General features: G+C 50.7%; 1 protein-coding gene across 2 annotated transcripts in view; it reads right to left on the bottom strand.

The window, feature by feature from the left end:
* TCEA3 (transcription elongation factor A3) overlaps positions 1-21,992 on the bottom strand; it is a 46,533-nt gene extending 24,541 nt beyond the window's left edge. Inside the window, exons 1-6 of one of the 2 annotated variants that reach the window (XM_055574179.1) lie at positions 21,752-21,992; positions 19,945-20,007; positions 15,216-15,278; positions 14,349-14,454; positions 13,781-13,925; positions 5,696-5,758 (exon numbers count right to left, since the gene is read on the bottom strand). In XM_055574179.1, the coding sequence (XP_055430154.1) occupies positions 5,696-5,758; positions 13,781-13,925; positions 14,349-14,454; positions 15,216-15,278; positions 19,945-20,007; positions 21,752-21,820 (509 nt within the window). In that variant the 5' untranslated portion in view covers positions 21,821-21,992. The remainder of the gene's footprint in view (positions 1-5,695; positions 5,759-13,780; positions 13,926-14,348; positions 14,455-15,215; positions 15,279-19,944; positions 20,008-21,751) is intronic. The other variant, XM_055574180.1, reaches the window with a different exon arrangement.
* Positions 21,993-22,447: the final 455 nt, after the last annotated feature.

Below are 22,447 nucleotides of genomic sequence, written 5' to 3'. Positions count from 1 at the left end.
GAGCGGACTCCAGGAGAGAGTGAAGGACAGGGGAGCCTGCATGCTGCCATCCATGTTCTTACAAAGAGTCAGACACGACTTAGTGACTGAACAACAACAGGCTCCAGGGCCAGACGCGCAGATTCAACCTCTGATACCAGCACTCTGTAGCTATTTGACCTAGGATGAGTTTCTTAATTTCCAGGTGCCTCCGTTTTCTCATATGTAAATAGAACAACAGTGCTCACCTTATAGAGTTGCTTAGAATATTAAAGCATCTAAGAGAATTCCAGCAACAGACTATTCGATAATAACTTACACAGATGGCCACATTAAGTGTGAGCACTCTTACTAAGCACTGTGCATCCACTGAGCACCCATTTGGTTTAGGGATGCTGCTAAGCATTTCATTACCTCATTTGAGTCTCACAGTGACCTTGTGGGGGTCATAGTTATCCCCGTCTTACAGTTCAAGAGACTGAGGCTCAGAGAACTGAATTTATGTACTCAAGGTTATCCAACTGGCAAATGGCAGAGACAGACCACACATCTAGGTCTGTCTGCCTTCCAAATTCTTTTCAACACATCTCACTGTTCCTCTAAAAGGCAGAGAGCTTTCCAGAGTCCCCTTTCCTGGGCCAGGCTGGGCTGCCTGTTGCATTTCCCCCCTCACCTCCCTGGCAGGGCACTCCCAGCCTTGGTCCCTCCTCTTGGAGAGGAGCTGGCTGGCTGGCTGGGATTTGTGTCTGGGTGGCAAATGAGGCAGCCAGGCTCATTTGTTTTCAATGCACGTGAGTGGGAACTGTGCCAAACTGCAGAGAGGGCATCATGACGGGGGTGGGGGTGTTGGATTTGTCAACTGCTTCCTTCTGCTCCCCGGATGTACCAGGGCCAGCACCAGCTTGTGGTCTGACATCACCAAGCTCTGAAAAAATCCTCACCAATCCTCACCAGGTCTGAGCAGAGGCACCTGGAGGCCGGTCTTGCTGCTCCTATGCGCCACCTCGAGGGCATTTTGGTTACTTGCACCACCAGGCCTGCCGAAACTGCTCGGGTGAAAACCGAAGGGCAGCTGGCAAAAAGCAACCTTCTCTGTCGCAGGGGTGCCCTTGGCGCTCTGTCTCCTGGTACTCCTGCTACAGTTCCTCGAGCCCCATGCTCACTCATACCGCCACACCTCTGCACGTGTCATTCCCTCCGCCTGGGATGCCCTCAACTGGCTGGTCTACCAGGCAATCCATCTTTCAGTTCTCAGCACAAATACTCTCTTTCCCTGAAGTCTCCTTTGACTTCTCCAGTCATGTTGAGACATTGTGTCCCCATTATGCGTTAAAAGCTTCAAAAAACAAGCATTTTGGTGTCTCCTTGCTTAGCTTTGGAGGTCACAAACTGATGGGCTACATGTGAGTTTTGTCTGAGCTACTGTGTCTTAGGAAAATAGGAATATGTTGCTAATACATAAAACTGGGCATTTCTTAGGAAAATCTAGTTGGCCAGCTTTCCTTAAAAAATTGGAAGGGATGGCATGATGGGTGTCATATCCATAAAGCAACCACCAGCTGGGGCTGGGTAGTGGGTGCCTCCTTCAGACGGGCAGGTATTCTCCACTAGTCACCCAGGTGTCCACATGCCCTCGACCCCTGGAAGACGTTGAGTTTGTAAGGAGGTGCTCAACAAACGTGCTTGCTGGGAAACTTCCCTGGTGTTCCAGTGGCTGAGACGCCTCGCTCCCCATGCAGGGGGGCCCAGGTTCGATCCCAGGTCAGGGAACTAGATCTCACATGCAGAAACTAAAGATCCTGCATGCTGCAACAAAGATCAAAGACCCTGCATGCCACAACTAAGACCCAGTGCAGCTAAAAATAAAATATTTAACAAACAAAACCAAATGTGCTGGCTTAATGAATGAATGCATGAATGAACAAATGAGCGAATGAATGGAAGACAAAGAAGGAATGGAGGTAAAGAGCACAGGAAACAGTCTGAGTGGTGGGTAAAGTGAGTTTACAAGACTTGCTTCTCTCCCTCTGGGGTGCCCACCCCCAGTACTGAACCAGCAGGAAATGGCACAGCTGTTGGAAGGACAAACATACTCTGCCTGACCAACCCTCAGAGAAAGAAGGCATTCTGGGAGGGAGCCAAGAGACTTCCAGGCCACAGGGCAAAGTACAGAGAGGAGCCTGAAGGTATAAAGCCTGACACAAATGTCCAATGTGCTTATTATAGCGTCAAACCCAGAAATGGGTTACTGGCCAGGGTTTCATTTTTGGATGAGACAATCCTTCTTGATGCAGGGCTGTCCTTCACATTCCGGGACACCTGGCATCGCTGGCCGCTGCCTACTCAATGCCAGTGGTGCCCCTCCCTGCCCTCCCATTGTTACACTGCAGTATAGACTGTGTCCCTCAGGCAAAAACGTATATGCTAAAGCCCTAACTCCCAGTGTGATAGTATTTGGCGGTGGGGCCTTTGGGACATTATTAGGTTTAGATGAGGTCAAGAGGGTGAAGTTCCATGATGGGATTAATGTCCTCAGAAGAATAAGAGAGACCACAGGGAATTCCCTGGTGATTAGGCCTTCTACTTCTACTGTAGGAGGCACAGGTTTACCCCTGGTAGGGAGAACTAAGATCCCACATGCCACACGGCACAGCCAAAACCAAAAAAAGGAAGAGAGACCAGAGTGTGAAATCTCCCTCTTTCTCTGTCTCTCTCAGTCATGTGTAGACACAGTGAGAAGGCAGCTGTCTGCAAACCAGAAAGTTCAGTTCAGTTCAGTTGCTCAGTCATGTCCAACTCTCTGCGACCCCATGGACTGCAGCATGCCAGGCCTCCCTGTCCATCATCAACTCCTGGAGTTTGCTCAAATTCATGTCCATCGCATCGGTGATGCCATCCAACCATCTCATCCTCTGTCGTCCCCTTCTCCTCCTGCCTTCAATCTTTCCCAGCATCAGGGTCTTTTCCAATGAGTCTGTTCTTGGCATCAGGTGGCCAAAGTATTGGAGCTTCAGCTTCAGCATCAGTCCTTCCAATGAACATTCAGGACTGATTAGTTTAGAACCAAGAACTATGCCTCAATTCCGAGGCATCGCCTGTGGCAGACAATGCCAATTGATCACAGAACTCTCTTCTTCCCTGGTAGGATGTAGCCTCAGATTCGTGCTCCAAGCAGAGAGCCTCTACTCATCAGCTGGGGCTGGCACTCGGCTGCCACAATGGGGATACTCAGCACAGCTGCCCCATCAACATCCCAGGCCTGTTTGATCTTCATAGAACCTTAAATGACCTAATTTTTGTGCCCTTTTTTCTTTCCAATGTCAGTCTTACTGGTACATGCGTGCTTAGTCACTTCAGTCGTGTCCGACTCTCTGCGACCCCACGGACCATGGCCTGCCAGCCTCCTCTGTTCATGGGATTCTCCAGCAAGAACACTGGAGTGGGTTGCCATTTCCTTCTCCAAATCTGACCTAGTCTTATTGGTACATTAGGCCTAAAAGATTGAGAGCAGGAGGAAAAGGGGATGACAGAGGATGAAATGGTTGGATGGCATCACTGACTCAATGGGCATGAGTTTCAGCAAACTCCAGGAGTTGGTGATGGACAGGGAGGCCTGGTATGCTGCAGTCCATGGGGTCGGAAAGCGTTGGACATGACTGAGCAACTAAACAACAAAAAAGCCCAAAAGAACTGGGCAGCTTCCAAACATACTGCCCTAGAAATCAAGACCCTTACCATTCCTTCCAGTCACCCAAGCATTCAATATGGCCCATGGATCCTAATCATTTGCCTTGATCCACCTTTAAGCTGCTTCCTGGCCTGGCCTGCTCTCCCTTTGCTCTGGTTCTTCTGCTCTGACCTCTGACCTCCCTCCCGGGCCACAATGCACACTCCTCTATCCACAGTTTCTCCTTGGTGATCTCACCCAGGTTAGTGGCTTCAAGTGCGAGCTACACATTAACGACTAAAATTTGTATTTCCAGCCCAGGCTTTCTTCCTGAATTCCAGCGTGGTATAACCTACTGCATATTCAATTTCTTCACCTGAGTGGTTTGTATACCCCTAAATCCAACATATCCAAACCTGATCCCTTGATCTCTCACCTCAAGCCTGACCGACACAGAGTCTTCCCCATACCAGTTCACAGTATCTCCATCCTCACAGACACTCACATGAGAAGTCCTGGAGGCATCCTGACTCTTATTCTTCTCTTGTACTCCACATCCAATCTGTCAGGAAATCCTGATAGCTCTCCTTTCAAAATATATCCAGGGTCAGGACTTCCCTGGTGGTCCATTGGTTAAGACTCCAGCTTCCACTGCAGGGGGCGTGGATTTGATCCCTGGTTGGGGAACTAAGATTCCACATGATGCAGGGTGCGGCCCCCCTAAAACATATACCCGGGGTCTCCCACTTCTCCCCACCTCCATGCTGTTACTCTGATCCAAGCCACCCTCACATCTTCCCTGAATTATCGAAACAGCCTCCTGGCTGGTCTCTCTGCTTCTGTCTGTAGCCCTGACAATCTAGCACAGCAGCAACAGCGATTCTGATAAATTCACTCATAGAATCCCCACGCTCATTACCCTCCAGGGGTTCCTTTTCACACCATCTTCCAACTCCCACCTTCACTTATTCACTCCAGACCCACTGGCCACCTCACCACTCCCTGACCCTGCCAAGCACACTCCCACTTGCAGGCCTTCTGTTTGGAATGACCCCAGTGTCCGGCTAACTCCTCGTTTCTTTCATGTTTTTGCTCACAGGTCATCTCTTCAATGAGGGCTCTCCTGACCACTGCAGTGACCACCCTTTCCAACCTGCCAATGCAGGCAGATGTAAGAGATGTTGGTTCGATCCCCGGGTTGGGAAGATCCCCTGGAAAAGGGCATGGCAACCCACCCCAGTAGTCTTGCCTGGAGAATTCCATGGACAGAGGAGCCTGGAAGGCTACAGTCTATGGGGTCGCAAAGAGTCGGATACGACTAAGCAATTAAACAACAACAATATTTACTTATCATATGTATTACCAGTTTCCCCCATTAGAATATGGGGCTTCCCTGATAGCTCAATTGGTAAAGAATCTGCCTGCAATGCAGGAGACCCTGGTTCGATTACTGGGTCGGGAAGGTCCGCTGGAGAAGGGAAAGGCTACCCACTCCAGTATTCTGGCCTGGAGAATTCCACAGACTGTATAGTCCATGGGGTCACAAAGAGTTGGACATGACTGAGTGACTTTCACTTTCACCCATTAGAATAAAGGCCTCATGCCTGTGAGGATTTTGTCTCTTTTGTTCACTGCTGTATCCTTGGCACCTAGAATACTTCTTGGCATACAGTAGGCCCTCAATAAATATTTGATGAATGAGTGACATGATAATTCAGGGTTGATACCATTTCTGCCCCAAATCCAGAGGTCCCAATCCAGGTACCGGCTCTCAAGACCTGTTTCATTGGGTTCAACTTGACTTTGAGAATGTTCCCCAGACAGCAATGGGATAACAGCGATTGGTCAGGCAGCCCAGTGAAGGAACCATACCTCTGATTCAGAGGCCTCCCCTGCCACCCTTACTGCCTGGGGCCTAGGAATTGGAGTCAGTGTAACATAGGAAGCTTCCTCCTTTTCCCTGCCTCGGGATTCCTCCAGTAAGACAGACAGACACACGCACACACTGAACAGGACTTCTGGGGTGCAGAGGTCCACGGCTGCCTTTACCTTTCCATCGATGGTCTTTTTGGAGAGGAGGTGGCTGAAGACTTGGAGTCCACAGAGTCTCTCCTAAAAGGAAGAGAAAGTGGAGATGAGATGCTTTGGTCAATGAGCATCAGTGCTGGCCTAGAGAAATCAGAGTCTGGGGAGGAAGCATCCCGGAGCCAGGAGTGCTGGGCTGGGGATGACAAAGTCCACCTGGACCCCAGCTGCCTGGCAGGGGGAGCCCCAGGAGGTGCTGGCTGGTCCCCTTCACCTACCCACCATCAAATGAGGTAAGAGGAGGGAAGGAGACCAAGATCTGCCAAGCACCAAATACGTGTCCGATGTGGCCCATGTGTTACATTATGTGTTACTAATTATAATAACTAATTCTCAGCAGGCCCTTCCTCCTTGCTGTCAGGCAGGCCTTGGCTAGCTGGAACAGATGGACTGAACTCCTCGGACAATCACTTCTCATGAGGAGTAGGAGTAAATCAGCCACAGCCTCCCCTGTGGCACCTTAAGAGGAGGGGAGAAGGAGGTGGGCCTCGGAGCTGCAAGAACTGGGTTTAAAATGGCAAGTGAGAAAGGAGGGTGCATACTGGGTCTGAGGCCAGGCAAGAGGACTAATGCCTAGCAGAGGAGAAGATGAAAAGGAAATACATCCAAATGCTGAGTGACTGAAGTCGCTCAGTCGTGTCCGACTCTTTGCAACCCTGTGGACTGTAGCGTATCAGGCTGCTCTGTTCATGGGATTCTCCAGGCAAGAATACTGGAGTGGGTTGCCATTTCCTTATCCATTTTTGAAAGTTGCTCAGTCATGTCCGACTCTTTGCGACCCCATGTACTATACAGTCCATGGAATTCTCCAGGCCCAAATACTGGAGTGGGCAGCCTTTCCCTTCTCCAGGGGATCTTCCCAACCCAGGGATCAAATCGTGGTCTCCCGCATTGAGGGCAGATTCTTTACCAGCTGAGCCACAAGGAAGCCCAAGAATACTGGATTAGGTAGCCTATCCCTTCTCCAGGGGATCTTCCCAACCCAGGAATCGAACCGGGGTCTCCTGCATTGCAGGCAGATTCTTTACCAACTGAGCTATGAGGGAAGCCCATAACCAAATGCTGTTAAGTCACTTCAGTCGTGTCCGACTCTGTGCGACCCCATAGACGGCAGCCCAAACGCTAGCTGTAGTTATATCGGGGTGATGGGATTAGGAGTGAAAAATCCTCCCCCCCCCCGGCCCATTCTATGAAATACATGTAGCTACATTCTTTTTAGGGCTTCCCATGGTGGCACAGTGGTAAAGAATCCATCTGCCAATGCAGGAGATGCAAGAGACTCGGGTAAGAAGCCTGGGTCGGGAAGATCCCCTGGAGTAGGACATAGCAACCCACTGCAGTATTCTTGCCTGGAAAATTCCATGGGCAGAGGAGCCTGGGTGGGCTACAGTTCATGGCCTCAAAAAGAGTCAGACACGACTGAGCACACTTACACACATCCTTTTTATTGTATAGAATGTATTTTCCCCTTTCAGAGTTTTTGTCACATTAATCTGCTTGTGAATCGTAACTCCTATTTCCCATGTCCCTTACCCAGCTCTCTCTCTTTTCCCCTTTAAATCATTTATTTATTTATTTTCGGCTGCCCTGGGTCTTCGCGGCTGCACTCGGGCTTTCTCTCGATGCAGTGAGCAGGGGCTACTCCCGAGTTGTGGTGCGCGGGCTTCTCACTGCAGTGGCTTCTCTTATCAGCAAGCACAGGCTCTAGGGCTGCGGGCTCTGTAGTTGTGGTGCATGCATGGGCATGTGGGATCTTCCTGGGCCAGGGATCACACCCATGCCCCCTCCCCGGCAGGCAGACTCTCAACCAGTGGATCACCAGGGAGTCCCCAGTTCTCCTTTTTAATTCCAGTGTAGGCGTCACTGTCTAACAGACCACATAATTTGCTTACTTATTTTATGCTTTGTCCAAGCAACCTACCATGTAAATATCACAAGAGCAGAATATGGTGGGCTTTGTTCCCTGTGGTGGACGCTGTCTATGCCGAGTCCCCATCATCCCTTGGGCACTCCTCCCAAATGCACTGGGACCCAAGGACTTCCTTCTCCAAGATCCCCTGGGGCTCTGCCTGTGCCAGCCAGCGCCAGCAGGCTGATGGGCAGAAATCGCAGGGGAGTTAGCAACCTCAGGAGCAGCCCTGACATGGGAATAGATGGGCAAGTACTCCAGCTTCCTCGGCCCTCTAGTGGATCGACTGAGGTGTGTCCTCCACCATCTCCAGCAGGATTTAACCCCTGGCTTCCCTTGTAGCTCAGATGGTAAAGAATTTGCCTACAATGCAGGAGACCTGGGTTCGATTCTTGGATTGGGGATATCCCCTGGAGAAGGAAATGGCCACCCATTCCAGTATGTTTGCCTGGAGAATCCCATGGACAGAGGTAGCTGGCAGACTACAGTCCATGAGGTCACAAGAGTCACGACTTAGTGATTCAACCACCACCACTCAGGGCAGTAACCTGCTCAGGAACATTCCCTGTGCAGGTTCCCCTTCCTTACCTGTCTCATTTCCTCTCTCCTCTGTCTGCATTTCCTGAAATCACTTCTCAAAAAAACCTCCTGAACTTAAATCCATATCTCAGGGTTTGCTTCTGGGAAGCCCAATCTAATATATTCAACTCAACTGACTTCTCCTAAGTGAACAGAACAGTGCCTGCACAGAGTAGGTGCTCTATAAATATTTGTTGCTGAAGGATGTGAAGTCAAACAGTAAAGAAATGATTTTTTAAAAATGTGGAAAAAGAAACCTCCCCAGAGGTAAGATCATTTACGTTTAAGATCCTTCCCTCTGCATCTTTTTCTCCATGCATACAAACATACATGACATTTACACTCTAAAAAGGGAGGCAGTGACATGCTTCCCAGGTGGCACAGTGGTAAAGAATCCACCTGCCAATGCAGGAGACATGGTTTCGAGCCCTGGGTCAGGAAGATCTTCTGGAGAAGGAAATGACAACCCACCCTTGTGTTCTTGCCTGGACAGAAGAGTCTGGAGGGCTACAGTCCATAGGACAGCAAAGACTCAGACACGGCCAAGCAGTGGAGCGGTGCACAGAGCACAGGACGGTGACGTGAGCTGAAGTCCCAGCCCTGCCCCTGGGCAGGTCATCTTCTTTGAGCATCAGCTCCCTCATCTGTCAAATGCTGGGAAAAGGACCTGTGTTTGTGGGCTGGCTAGAAGGAAGACTCTAGATCATTAACGTCCCTACTGCAGTTCCCACCATGAAGAACTCCTCAGTGCTCCCTAATCCTAGGTATCTGATTTCTTCTTTTCCAGATAACAAGAAGGCTCCTGCATGGATTTCCAGCTCCCATCTCATTCTCCATGTGGCCTGGGGGACAGCAGGTGAGAAAGTTTCAGGGGCCAGCTCTTAACGATCCTGTGGACCTCTGCCCCAGCTTAAACACAGGGGGAGGCAGCAGAGAGGGAGGGGGCAGAGACCTTCCTTTGCATGTCCCCTCCAGTCCCACACTGGGCCCTGGGAGCTCCTCTGTGGGGTACCCCCCCTGACTGCCCCTCGGGGATGGACAGGTGCAGGCAGAGCTGGGAGCTGAGATTCTTGCAGTGGGAGAAAGGAAGGGAGACATGGGTCTCTCCTCTCCCTGGGACTCCCCATTTTCTGGCCTTTCCTCAATGCTTTTTAGAACAAACCAGAAAAATTCTGCCATTTTTGCGAAGGATCATTATGAAAACTATTCAGGAAAATGAAAAAAATGCCTAGAATACATTAGGAAGATAAATAAACAGGGATGTAATTGTCCCTTGTGTCTACAAGAACGGTAAAACTATGTAAGTAGATCAGGACTGGAAGGGAAGAGGAAGAAAATACAAGCTGTTTCCTTTTTCAGAAGCGGCACACTGTAGAGAAATATTTTTAATTCTTATTTTAAATTTTAGTAATGTGGTTAGTGTTTATATAATGTGGTTATAGTGTTTATATATGATAATAGTCAATTAAGAAAATTTAAAAGAAAGGAATTTCACCAACGGAACTGAAATAGGACCCCTGCCCACTGGATTCTCCCAGCAAGGTAGGGGGACAACCACCCCACTCTCTGCTCAGCCATGGAGACAACTTCATCTCATAGCTCCAGCTGTGAAAAGTGAACTGGCATCAACAATTTAACACCCCAGGATGCTGTTAAATGTAAAATGCTGGTTATAAAACAGTATTATAGTGTGATTCTAATTTTCTAAGAAAATATAACTCTCTCTCTCTCTCTCTATATATATATATATATATACACACACACATATGTTCTTAAAAAGATGAGAAAGATATACATCAAGATGTTAACAGTGATCATTTCTGTTATTTTCTTCTTGTGTTTGACTTTCTAAACTTTTTACTCTAAATGTGACTCACTGTTGGAAAAAATATATGATGTGAAAAGGCTGCTAAATAGTATATGCAGTTTAATTCCATTTTCTTAATACAATAAGTATTTCATAGGTAGATGCACAGGAAAAAGCCTAGAAGGCTATAAACATATATACACATATAGGGAAAGGCAACCCACTCCAGTACCCTTGCCTGGAAAATCCCATGAACAGAGGAGCCTGGGAGGCTGCAGTCCATGGGGTCACAAAGAGTCGGACACGACTGAGCGACTTCACTTATCACTTACTTATAGTTATATACATTTTAGGGCTTCCCAGGTGGCTCAGTGATAAAGAATCTGCCTGCTAACGCAGGAGATGTGGGTTTTGGGAAGATCCCCTGAAGGAAATGGCAATCCATCCAGTATTCCTGCCTGGAGAATTCCATGGACTGAGAAGACTGGTGGGCTACAGTCCATGGGGGTTGTGAAGAGGGGACACGACTGAGAGACTGAGCTCTGCATATAAATTTATATATAATGAGATAATGACATTCATTTTTCAGGTCACAACAGTGAATCTCAGAGTCTAAGGATGTAAGTGATTAAGTTCAGCCTAGAAATTCGCTTTCTGCTTTCCAACTGTCTCCTTGCCCACACCTGTCGTCTCAGTAGGCCTTTAAAGGAAATCCCTTTGCTGATCATTAGGCAGGATTTGGGGACGGAGCTAAAGGAAACACCCGTGCCCAAGCTACCATCTGTACCCAGATGTCTACACTCCCTATTCCACAGACTAGTCCCATATCCCATTTGCTCTCCTTGCCCAACACTTCAGCCTCTAGTCTTCAACTCTATGTCACAAGATCCTGGTCCTTCATTTATTTGCCAAGGTACTTAGAACCAAACTTCCCTGGTAGCTCAAACAGTGAAGAATCTGCCTGCAATGAAGGAGACCCAAATTTGATCCCTGGGTTCGGAAGATTCCCCTGGAGAAGGGAATGATGACCCACTCCAGTATTCTTTCCTGGAGAATTCCATGGACAGAGGAGCCTGGCGGGCTACAGTCTGTAGGGTCACAAAGAGTCAGACACAACTGAGCAACTAACACTTTCACTTTCAGAACCAAACAGGTGCTCCAGACATGGCTAGACCAGCCAGAGCATGAATTTCCACAGGGGATTGCGCTGGCACAGCTGGGCCTGGCAGTGCTCAGTAAATGCTCACTCCATGCTAGGCATGGGGGATCACAGGATCCCTGGAGGCCAGCCTTTTAATCCCTTTGGGAAAACCAAACACACCATGTGAAACATTAAATGCCAATGACCATTCCTCCAAGTGGGATATGATTGCAAAATTAGCAGAATGAAAGGAATAGAACATTCAGAAGATTCCAAGCTGACAAGTACTGCATCTTAAAAAGCGGACTACAGAATTGATGGCAACTATAGAAAACAGAGAAAAACATATACCAAAGTATTAGCAGTGATTATTTTTGGGTGGTGGGAATGTGATTTTTTCATACTTTTTAAATCTTTTCCATGATTTCTACAACAGATTTATTTATTTATCCTTGGCCACACGGGTCTTTGCTGCTGAGTAAGGGCTTTCTCTGGTCGAGGTGGGCAGGCGCTATGTTCCAGTGGCAGTATGCAGGCTTCTCACCGTGGGGGCTTCTCTCGTTGCGGAGCACCAGCTCTCCGGCACAAGGGCTTTCGTAGTTGCAACACACGTGCTCTGTAGTTGTAGCCCATGTGCTCAGCAGTTGTGGGTTGTGGGTTCTAGAGCTCAGACTCAGTACCTGTGGTGCACAGGCTTAGTTGCCCTGAGGCAGGCAGAATCTTAGTACTCGGACCAGGGATCGAACCCAAGTCCTCTGCATTGCAAGGCAGATTCTCAACCACTGGACCACCAGGGAAGTCCCAGAATTACAGAACTTTCAAAAATTAAACAAGGGTGATAAAAATATGTTATAGGGTTTCCCTGGTAGTCCACTGGTTAAGAATCCACCTGCTGATGCGGGCGACATGGGTTTGATCCCTGGCCCTGGAAGATTGGGACCAGAGCAACTAAGCCCATGTGCCACAGCTACTGAGCCTGCACCCTAGAGCCTGAGAGCTGCAACTACTGAAGCCCATGTGCCTAGAGCCTGGGCTCCACAGCAAGAGAAGACACCGCAGTGAGAAGCCCGAGCACCATAACTAGAGAGCTGCCCCCACATGCTGCAAGGAGAGAAAGCCCACGCACCGCAATAGGCCCAGAGTAGCCGAAAATAAATTAATTAAATGAATACAATTTTTAAAAGTTTAAAATGTTGGTAGATCACAAGTCATATTGTCTTTAACTACCTAGGACCATCGGTTTCTACTCAGTGTCATCTAGTCTAAGTCCCTTATCTATTAGATGACCTCCTCCCAAAGGAATTAAGTGATCTGACTAGTCATGTAGGGAACAGGTAGGACCTACTAATACGTCCATGAAGGCTTTTATCTACTGTCATGGATAAGGCCATTTGGGTTGATCAGCAAGTCATGCACTGGGACTTCTCTGGTGGTCCAGTGGCTAAGACCCTGTGCTCCCAATGCAAGGGCCTTGGGTTCAAATCCTGGCCAGGGAACTAGATCCCACATGCTTCAATGAAGACCCAGCACAGCTAAATAAATAAATATTTTTTTAAAAGTCATGCATTTTTGGAGACCCTGGCTGGGGTGGGCAAGGGGGAACAGACACAGAGTTGAGACCTCAGCAGAGGTCTGAGGGTCTGACAAAGATGGGGCTCCTACTCTGTTACATAATGGCTGTGTGACCCTGAGAAAGGCCCTGCTCCCCAGTCTTCAGCTTCCTTATTGCTGAAGGCGATTTTAACTAAAAAGCTAGCAAAATATGCCTTCTCTGTGGACAAGTAAGCTCCCAGCCCCATTCACCTGGAACCCTGATGAAGGTGGACCGTCAAGCTGTATCCCTAGGTGACACTGAGTCTAGAGCAAATGAGCCCTGATTGGTAAACTGTGTCTAGATGGGAAAGGACTATGAAAGAACTATCAACGATTTATGGAAAAACCGCAGCTTGGGGCTACCCCGAGTGCTGTGAATCTTGTAACTGGTCATTGCCCTTGCTGGAATCCTGGAGACCTGGTTTATGGGACTTATCAACTGCAGTATGTGGTGCGAGTTCCTGCCCTCGGTGGTCTCATTCTTTGCACCTGGGAATGTCATCCGGGTGGGCAGGAGAATAGCTCTGGACACAGCCTGGTCCCTATGACAAGGGTCCCCAACCTCCAGGATCTAAGGACTGATGACCTGAGGTACAGCTGATGTAACAGTAATGGAAATTAAAGTGCACGATAAGTATAACGTGCTTGCATCATCCGGAAACCATCCTCCTCTCCCCTCCTGCCACCCCACCACCCATGGGAAAACTGTCTTCCATGACACCGGCCCCTGGTGCCAACAAAGGTTGGGGACCACTGCCCTGTGAGAAGTCTTGGTGATGAGGAACACCGTGGTGATGAGAAGCTGCCCTGCTGGCACGCTGCATCTCCTGTCCCTGCATCCTTCAAGGTGAAGCCCCGCCAAGGACGGCCTATTTGAGTCTCGTGAGTCAGTCTGGCGGGGCCAAGAAGGCCCCCAGAGGGGGCACTGTAGAGGGAAATACAATACCCACCTCCTGGTGTGTGAAGACGAAAAGACGTTATACAAACAGAAGCCCCCTTCTCCCATCCCAGAACAAGTACCTGTCTTTGGGCTCTTCCACCCGTTTTTTCCTTGGTGGAGAAAGACTTGTCTCTGGCTTCCAATCCGAACAGTCAAGCCCTTTTTCCTTCTTCTTGGCTTTTACTCTTTCCTCTCCTTTTTCTCCTTTGGGGGTTGCTGGGGAATCTAAAAACAGAATCATGACATTGTTCCTCAACTCACTCTGTCTCAGCCAAACCCAAGACTTTGGGGGAGAAAGGAGCGAAGGGCAGGGACTTGGGCAGCCTCACCCCTCTCCCAACAAATGCGCATTTACACACAAATGCACATACAGTGTGCACATGTGGGTGCAAGCTCAAGCTCACGCATGGGGACAGAAAGACATCTCCACACACCAATGTGTATATACAGATGTGTACACAGACATGAAACACACAGAAATACACACATAGGGACAGACACGAAAACTCGCCCATCTACAAACCCCACATTTGTGGAGTAGACAAACCCTGTCACTCCCACTGGGGGTCGTAGCTGAGTCATTCAACAGCCATACCAGCACCCAGGTGCGGGGAGAAACACTCGGCCCCAGGGACCTGGACCCCTCACCCAGCAGCTGCTTCCAGTTCCTGATGAGGACTTTGGCCAAGGCCACCACCTCCTTGTTGGAGCAGTGCTTGCGGACCCCGTTCACGGCGACTCCAATCCTGGTGGTCTGCAAAGGGAGAAGGTCAGGAGCCAGCCTGGGTATCAGGACACGCTGGACTGGCTGTCCTGGTTGGCAAGACCTGCTCCAGGGCACCCATCCCCTTGCCCTGGCCCAGGCTCCCCAGGGCATCACCCCGGAACCGTGGCTGAGGTTATCACCCTGACTTTATAATGGACCTGCTGCCCTGAGGTCAGTGCCCAAGGCCCAGCCCCCCGCCTGCAGGGGTAACCGAAGCTTTGAAGTAAAGCTGGGGTGGCAGTGCTGGGGGCCGCAGGCCTGGCTGGTGCCCAGGACTCTTCCCTGTTCTCTGCCCTCTGGTGTCCTGGAGTTCAAATTTCAGCCTAAGACACAACTCTGGCTACTTTACAGCTTGGGTATGTGCTAACTTTTCAGGGCCAAGAGCTTCCGGCAGAGTTTTGGAAGCCACATGGAAAATGCAAAAACAGGGGGGGCTTTCACCTCTCCCCGAGACACTGGCCTCCTGGATCCCAGAGACCTCGGGTCTTGGGAACCTGGGGGTTCAAAGAAAGCGGGTCAGTCTTGTCCCCAGATCCAGAGGGCCCCGAGAGCTTAGAAAGCTTCCGTTGCCTTCTGCAGGCTTCTGTTCCCACCCCTCGAGTACCCCAAGATCCCCCCTGCTGCCTTCCCTTCAGAAATCCCTCCAAAACCCCCTCCTGGGAGGGTTCCCCCATGAGGGTCTTTCCTTCCTGCACAAGGTCGCCCACCTGCTGCTGGCACTGCCCCGGGGGCTGCCCATCGCCACCCACCTGGAGCAGCTGGATGGACATCTGCCAGCTGTCGAGCTTCTTCAGGAGGTCCAGAGCCCCTTCCTGTGGGAGGCCACAAGGTGAGGGCTGAGGCCTGGGGGGTCTGCCCAGGCCCCTCTCTGACCATTGCGCAGTCTTGGTGGGAGGGAGGGCGCCAGGAGGTAAGGAAGGAAGCTATTCCAGTGACAGATCCAGGCAGACAAGCAGTCAGAGGAGAGGCGAGGAAGAGGAGGAGCAGAGAAGGGCCAGCTTCTGCCCCAAACCAGCTCTCTGACTTCACCTCCCGCCACGCATCTGGGTTCCAGCCCGTCTGAGCAGGGTCCAGCCCTACCCACTCACCCTGACCCCGATTCTGCTGTTCTTCCACTGGGAATGCTCTCCCCTTCCCCATCTCTTCCCCTAAAGTTAATTACCTCATGGTTTACTGCTTTTGCTTTTATGTCTGTATCTGCCTCCCTTCACTTCCCAACCGTGACCTTCTGTAGGTTAAGGACTGCAGCTTTTATTTTATTTTTTAAAAACAGCTTTATTGGGGTATAATTGACATACAATAAACCACATATTGTAAGCTACAATTTGGTGAGTTTTGACATAATGTGTACATCCATGAAGCTATCGCCACAATCAAGATAAGAGCATAGTCAGGGAGTTCCCTGGTGGTCAGGGGTTAGGACTCTCTGAGCTTCTACTGCAGGGGACATGGGTTCAATTCCTGGTTGGGGAAATAAGATCCTGCAAGCTGTATAGCACAGCTCAAAACAAACAGCATCCCCGACATTTTCCTTGCCCCCCCTTGGTAATCTATCCCTCTCTGCACCCCCAACCCCAGGCACCACTATTCTACTTTCTTGCATTTTTAAGGATTTCACAGAATGTAACTGTAATGGACTTTTTGGCTGGCTTCTTCGCTCCGTGTTACCATGCTGAAGTTCCGTGCACACTGCTGCGCAGAGCCACAGCTCCTTTTTGTTACTGAGTTGTTTGCCGCTGTGGGCAGAGGCCACAGTTTGTCGGCCCATTCACCTGTGAATGGCCCCGTTCAGCAGTTTCCGATTTGGGGCTGCTGCAAATAAAGCGGCTGGGAGCATTCGAGTTTTTCTGAAGATATGTACTTTCTTTTCTCTTGGGTAGAGAGGACTGTGTAATCTCTGAGACCTCTGAGTTCAGCACACAGCCCAGTGCTCCTTGAGTGAATGGATAAAGCAGAAAGCAGAGGCGGGAAGGGGAAGAGGGAGGAGAAGACAAGAGACGCAGCTGTGAAACCCCGTTGGTTGCCAGGCCCTGAACCGCCCCCGTCCTCTTTCGGTCTTCTCTGTCTTGCCACCCACTTCCTAGAAGCCAGCCCCAGCCTCCTGTCCTGAGATCAGGTCCCTGGGAAGCACCAGCTGACTGTGTCCTGTGTGTCCTGTGCCCTGGCCCCACTGTGCAGTGCCAGCTGCCAACCCTACCCTACCAGGCTTCCTGGGTCACATCCCCCCACTGCCCTCTGTCAGCCCTCAGTCTCCCTTAGAACTTGGGTTCATAGTATGTTTCAGAGGAATGACTTGCAGATGTGTGTGCATGTGAACTTGCGGGCATATAACTCTGCATGTACTACTAATTAAACGTTTATTATCTGCTGGGCATGGTTCTAAATATTTTACATGCATGATCTCCTCTGACTCCCGAAATGATTCTATGAGATAGGTCCTAATACTATTCTCGTTTTTAAAGAATCAAGATCCCATTTTCATAGAAGAGAAATCCAAGAAACAGCAGTGAATTTTATCAGTGTTATAAGGAACTGAGCTAGGATTCAAACCATTTGGGTTTGACCCACTATATAACCTTGCAAGTAGGTATGGACATAGGTCTGGCGAGACGTCTGCAGTCATGAAATATCAATATGGGTAAGTGCAGTGGTATGTTGGTAAATGTTTAACAGCAGGTTCTCAAAGGAAAAAATTGATTTGTAGTGTTTGTCAATTTCCGTGGCGTCAATATTCTCCCTACAGCAATGTCAAGCTAGAGCATGCTTTCACTGAATTGGAGACACTGGGAAGAAATGAGTGATACAGAACATATTGATATGCTGTGCTGTACTTAGTCTCTCAGTCGTGTCTGACTTTTGGTGACCCCATGGACTGTAGCCCACCAGGCTCCTCTGTCCACGGGGATTCTCCAGGCAAGAATACTGGAGTGGGTTGCCACGCTCTCCTTTAAAAAGGGATCTTCCCAACCCAGGGATCGAACCCAGGTCTTCTGCATTGCATGTGGATTCTTTACCGTCTGAGCCACCAGGGAAGCCCAAGAATACTGGAGTGGGTACCCTATCCCTTCTCCAGGGGATCTTCCCAACCCAGGAATTGAACTGGGGTCTCCTGCATTGCAGGCTGATTCTTTACTAGCTGAGCTACCAGGGAAGCCCCATATTGATACAATACAGTATAATAAATAGCCTCCAGACCATAGATGACAGAAAAAAGTAACAAAATAATAAGGAAGTGATGACTCTTGCCAACATCCGCTGGATCATGGAAAAAGCAAGAGAGTTCCAGAAAAACATCTATTTCTGCTTTATTGACTATGCCAAAGCCTTTGACTGGGTGGATCACAATAAACTGTGGAAATTCTGAAAGAGATGGGAATACCAGACCACCTGATCTGCCTTTTGAGAAATCTATATGCAGGTCAGGAAGCAACAGTTAGAACTGGACATGGAACAACAGACTGGTTCCAAATAGGAAAAGGAGTACGTCAAGGCTGTATATTGTCACCCTGCTTATTTAACTTATATGCAGAGTACATCATGAGAAATGCTGGACTGGAAGAAACACAAGCTGGAATCAAGATTGCCGGAAGAAATATCAATAACCTCAGATATGCAGATGACACCACCCTTATGGCAGAAAGTGAAGAGGAACTAAAAAGCCTCTTGATGAAAGTTAAAGTGGAGAGTGAAAAAGTTGGCTTAAAGCTCAACATTCAGAAAACGAAGATCATGGAATCCAGTCCCATCACTTCATGGGAAATAGATGGGGAAACAGTGGAAACAGTGTCAGACTTTATTTTTCTGGGCTCCAAAATCACTGCAGATGGTGACTGCAGCCATGAAATTAAAAGACGCTTACTCCTTGGAAGGAAAGTTATGACCAACCTAGATAGCATATTCAAAAGCAGAAACATTACTTTGCCAACAAAGGTTCGTCTAGTTAAGGCTATGGTTTTTCCTGTGGTCACGTATGGATGTGAGAGTTGGACTGTGAAGAAGGCTGAGCCCCGAAGAATTGATGCTTTTGAACTGTGGTGTTGGAGAAGACTCTTGAGAGTCCCTTGGACTGCAAGGAGATCCAACCAGTCCATTCTGAAGGAGATCAGCCCTGGGATTTCTTTGAAAGGAATGACGCTAAAGCTGAAACTCTAGTACTTTGGCCACCTCATGCGAAGAGTTGACTCATTGGAAAAGACTCTGATGCTGGGAGGGATTGGGGGCAGGAGGAGAAGGGGACGACAGAGGATGAGATGGCTGGATGGCATCACTGACTCGATGGACTTGAGTCTCAGTGAACTCCGGGAGTTGGTGATGGACAGGGAGGCCTGGTGTGCCACGATTCATGGGGTCGCAAAGAGTCGGACATGACTGAGCGACTGAACTGAACTGAACTGATGACTCTGGAGTATTTATGACATTTGTTTTTAACATAATTTAATTGTAAGCATATAGTTTAATGTTAAAAACAATTGCTGTATTTAACAACTGGCTTGCAAAATCCCTGAAAGTTCAACAATCAGCATTAAGCCAGTTCCAGCTCATCACTGGGTGTGTGCCTGTGTATGTCACACTGCATATATAACTGGTTCATGTTGGAGAACAGCCGTGCGTGCCGGTTGTAGCTGGACTCACAATGCCGTGGGCAAATGTTGCCAGGCACGTCTTTTGGCATGCACGTATGGGACGTGCAGCCAGCAGTATCTCCAGTTCAGGTGGGGAGCTGCTGTGTGTATGCCGCTCAGAGGACTGGGCTGACGGAAAAGTTCGTTCAGGTTTTTCCAAAAAAGCGGTCATGGAAGCCCGCACGAACTTTTTGGCCAACCCAATATAATGTGTCTATTTGTTTTTGTGGGATGACGTCTATGTCGCAACCCGTCTGGACACGTAAGTGCAGCTGTTTGCTACGTTTATAGCTTTGCACGTTGGGGCACAGCTTATGGTGCACACGCACACGTTTAAACATGTGTACAGTTGTCTTTGTGTCTTTTTCTGAAAATATAAGGGTCAGTGTGTCGGTCGTGTCAGGGTCAGTAACCACATCTGTCGTGCAGTTATTTATGTTCACAGCTGCTCATTTAACCATATGCTGTGTGGCTGCATGTAGCTATGTCTATGTGTGTGATTGTGTGGCATTATGCTGTATGTCTGAGGCTGGTACAGAAGATATGCGCTTACAGCATCTGACAAAAGCCCTAAGTTGCTGGGACTTCAGTAATTGGCAGTAAATCCCGGGCCTGAGCTGCAACGTGGAAGATCCGTCTTCTTACAGGAAGTGTGTCCTCCCCCTAACCACCACTGGGCGGGCCCACTTTGGCTCCCAGAGCAGGCCCCACCTTTCTAGGTTACATGCCCAGAGCTCTGTGCCCACCCAGATGCTGCCAAGAACCCAGGCGTAGACGTGGCTGCAGACCGGCTCTGTGCTCCAGGGACCCTGTGGCCAGACTTGTATCTTTTCTGGCGAGAGCTCTGGGTACTTACACAGGACTCCTTGCCAAAGGACACTATTTCTTCTTCCCATTTCACAGAAGAAGAAATCCAGGGCTAGAGAGAGAAAGCAGAGTGGTGGGTCTAGAGCCATAAAAGGAGTGAGGGGAGGCCAGGGCAGGTCCCTTCCTCCTCAACCACTCTGCCTTGTCTCAGGTCTCCTAAGCTTCCCACTCCTGCTCTCTCACAAAGAGGCCTAGAATCTCCTGGCCCAAGTCGGGGGTCAGCAACCGGCAGGGCTGGGACAACTTGTCTGATTGAGGTGGAATCTGGTTCAAGAGACCCAGGCTGGGGTTTGCCACGCCCAGCTGAGTCCGATGACCTGAGGCTCAGTTTCACTGACTTTGGAGCATCCTGGAATGGAGACTCCTTAAAATCTGCAGGTTTCTGCATTTCCTCTGGCTGAGCAAAAGCACGTGTCACTCTGAGCCTTCCCAAGTGCCAGCCCAGATCATCCTAAGGGTTTCACATCTCTTCCACCCTCACCATCACCAGCAGGGACAAAAAAATCCATTGACAATCCTTCCCAGGGGGTAGGTCATCTCATCTCACAGATGAAGAAACTGAGGCTCTGGTCTTCAGATGGACACCAACTCAATACTGCCCATGTCTTATTGAGGGCTCCCTGTCACCCCATTGATCCAGCAACCCCTCCGTTGTCCCTGCTCTAAAGGCACCCTTAGGGTCCAGGCCTTTCCTGAGCTTCTAGGATTACAGAGTGTGTTGGATATTCAAGTCCTGCTTCCACACGTGCCCCTGGATGGCAGAAGGAGAAGGGTTCTGGGACAGGGTCGAAGGGGAGGGGGGACCGCCTGCCAGGCTACCCTCCCCTCTCACCCCACTCTGGGTGAGTCCCAGCCCTCCCTGTCCCAAGGCCAAGTTTGCTTGGCTAGGAATCCAGAGGCAGCCAACTTGAGGCAAAGATCACGGGAAGGATCAAATATTAACTTCAAGCCAGGCTCTGAGCGCTCAGGGATCCGCAGGTAGGGCTCCCAGCCCTGATTCTTCTCAACCTCCCGGCTCCGCTGTCCCCGCCGCCACAGCCCCCGCCTCCAGCCCTGGCCGCCAGCCGGTCCCCGTTTCCCCCGCCCGGCGGGCCCCGTGGGCGCAGCGGCTGCCGGACACCTGTTAGGCCCCCGCCCGGGGCCCGGGCCCCACCCCGCGGCCAAGGAAAGCGAGAGCGGCCAACAGCTCCTGGAGCCTCTAGCCGTGCGGTTGCGGGAATCCAGGCCCTTGGCTCTTTCTGGGTCAGCTCCACTCCCGGGGTGCGGGGGTACACACTGCTCAGTACCCCTCATCAGCTCAAGTTTCTTCCCACTTCTCGGGTCACCCAGGAGTTGTTTCCACCCCTATCTCCGGGTCCCCCGTTCCGCGGTCGCCAATGCTCCCCCCCGGCTTTTGCACACGCAGAGTCCAGGGGTTCCGAAAGTCCTTTTCCAGCTCCTGTCTCCCATTCTTTTCCGGGCCCCGCACGACCTACCCGAGGGCCCCCAACCCTGCAGGTCCACACGGACGTGCACAAGAAGCCTTCGGGTCTTCGGGGGCTAGCTCGGTGCTCCCCCAACCCCCCCACCTCACCCCCAGCGCCCCGGGGCCACGCACACGCCCACCCTGAGATGCCAGTCTTCCCCCCCCGGCGCGGATCCCAGCCCCAGCCGCAGCTCCCTCGGGTCCCCGAGTCCCGCGGGCGCCTCCCGGGTGCCGGGCCAGCACGCGCCCCCGGGACTCCTCGGGGCTCGCACGCCCCGCGCCTGCCCCGGAGTGGGGAGCGGGGGTTGCAGCCCGAACTCTGCAGCCTCACCGTCTTCTTCCTGGCCACCATCTTCTCCAGCTTCTTGGCGATCCTTAGCAGCTCCTCTTCCTGGCCCATGTTGGCCCGCGACGCCCGGTAGGGCTAGGGGCGCAGGGGCCGCAGCCGGGCTGCGGGGGGTGCCGGAGGCGTAAAAAGGCAGAGGGTGCGCCAGCCGCGCGGGCCCCAAACACACCCGACACACACGCCCGGCGGGGGCGGGGCTCCCCCCACACCCCCCCACACCCCCGGCCGCGGGCCTCCCGACGTGGGGGAGGGGCGGCGTGCACTAAATATAGACTTCAAGGACTCGCCCGGGCAAAGATTGCCCGCGCCCGCCAGCCCGGCCTCCCCGGGAGAGGGACAAGCCTGCGAGAGCCCGGCCGGTCCTGGAGGGGCGGGGTGGGGGGCCTGGAGCGGAAGGAAGATTTGGAAAGGAGGGCGCTCCGGCGAGTGGGGGCGGCCGTCGAGGGGAGGAGGGCTCCTCTCTGCAACCTTTGCAGCTCAAACCCGGCGCACCTACTTCGCGCCGATGCCCAGGTGGAGGCAATTTGGTATACTCGAATCCCCTTATTTTTGCACGATCGTGAAATCCAGTTCTGTCCCATCTCCGTGCTCACTCATTGGTGCACACGGCCTGCGCACATGTGTGTGTATCCAGGCCCACCGTGGCCTTCAGTTTTGTTTGTTAAAGCGAGGTTTTGCATT

Source organism: Bubalus kerabau, chromosome 3, assembly GCF_029407905.1.
Source record: "Bubalus kerabau isolate K-KA32 ecotype Philippines breed swamp buffalo chromosome 3, PCC_UOA_SB_1v2, whole genome shotgun sequence".
Classification (NCBI taxonomy): Eukaryota; Metazoa; Chordata; class Mammalia; order Artiodactyla; family Bovidae; genus Bubalus; species Bubalus kerabau.
Note: the sequence above shows the minus strand (reverse complement) of the source record. Positions and strands in the feature narration are given on the sequence as shown.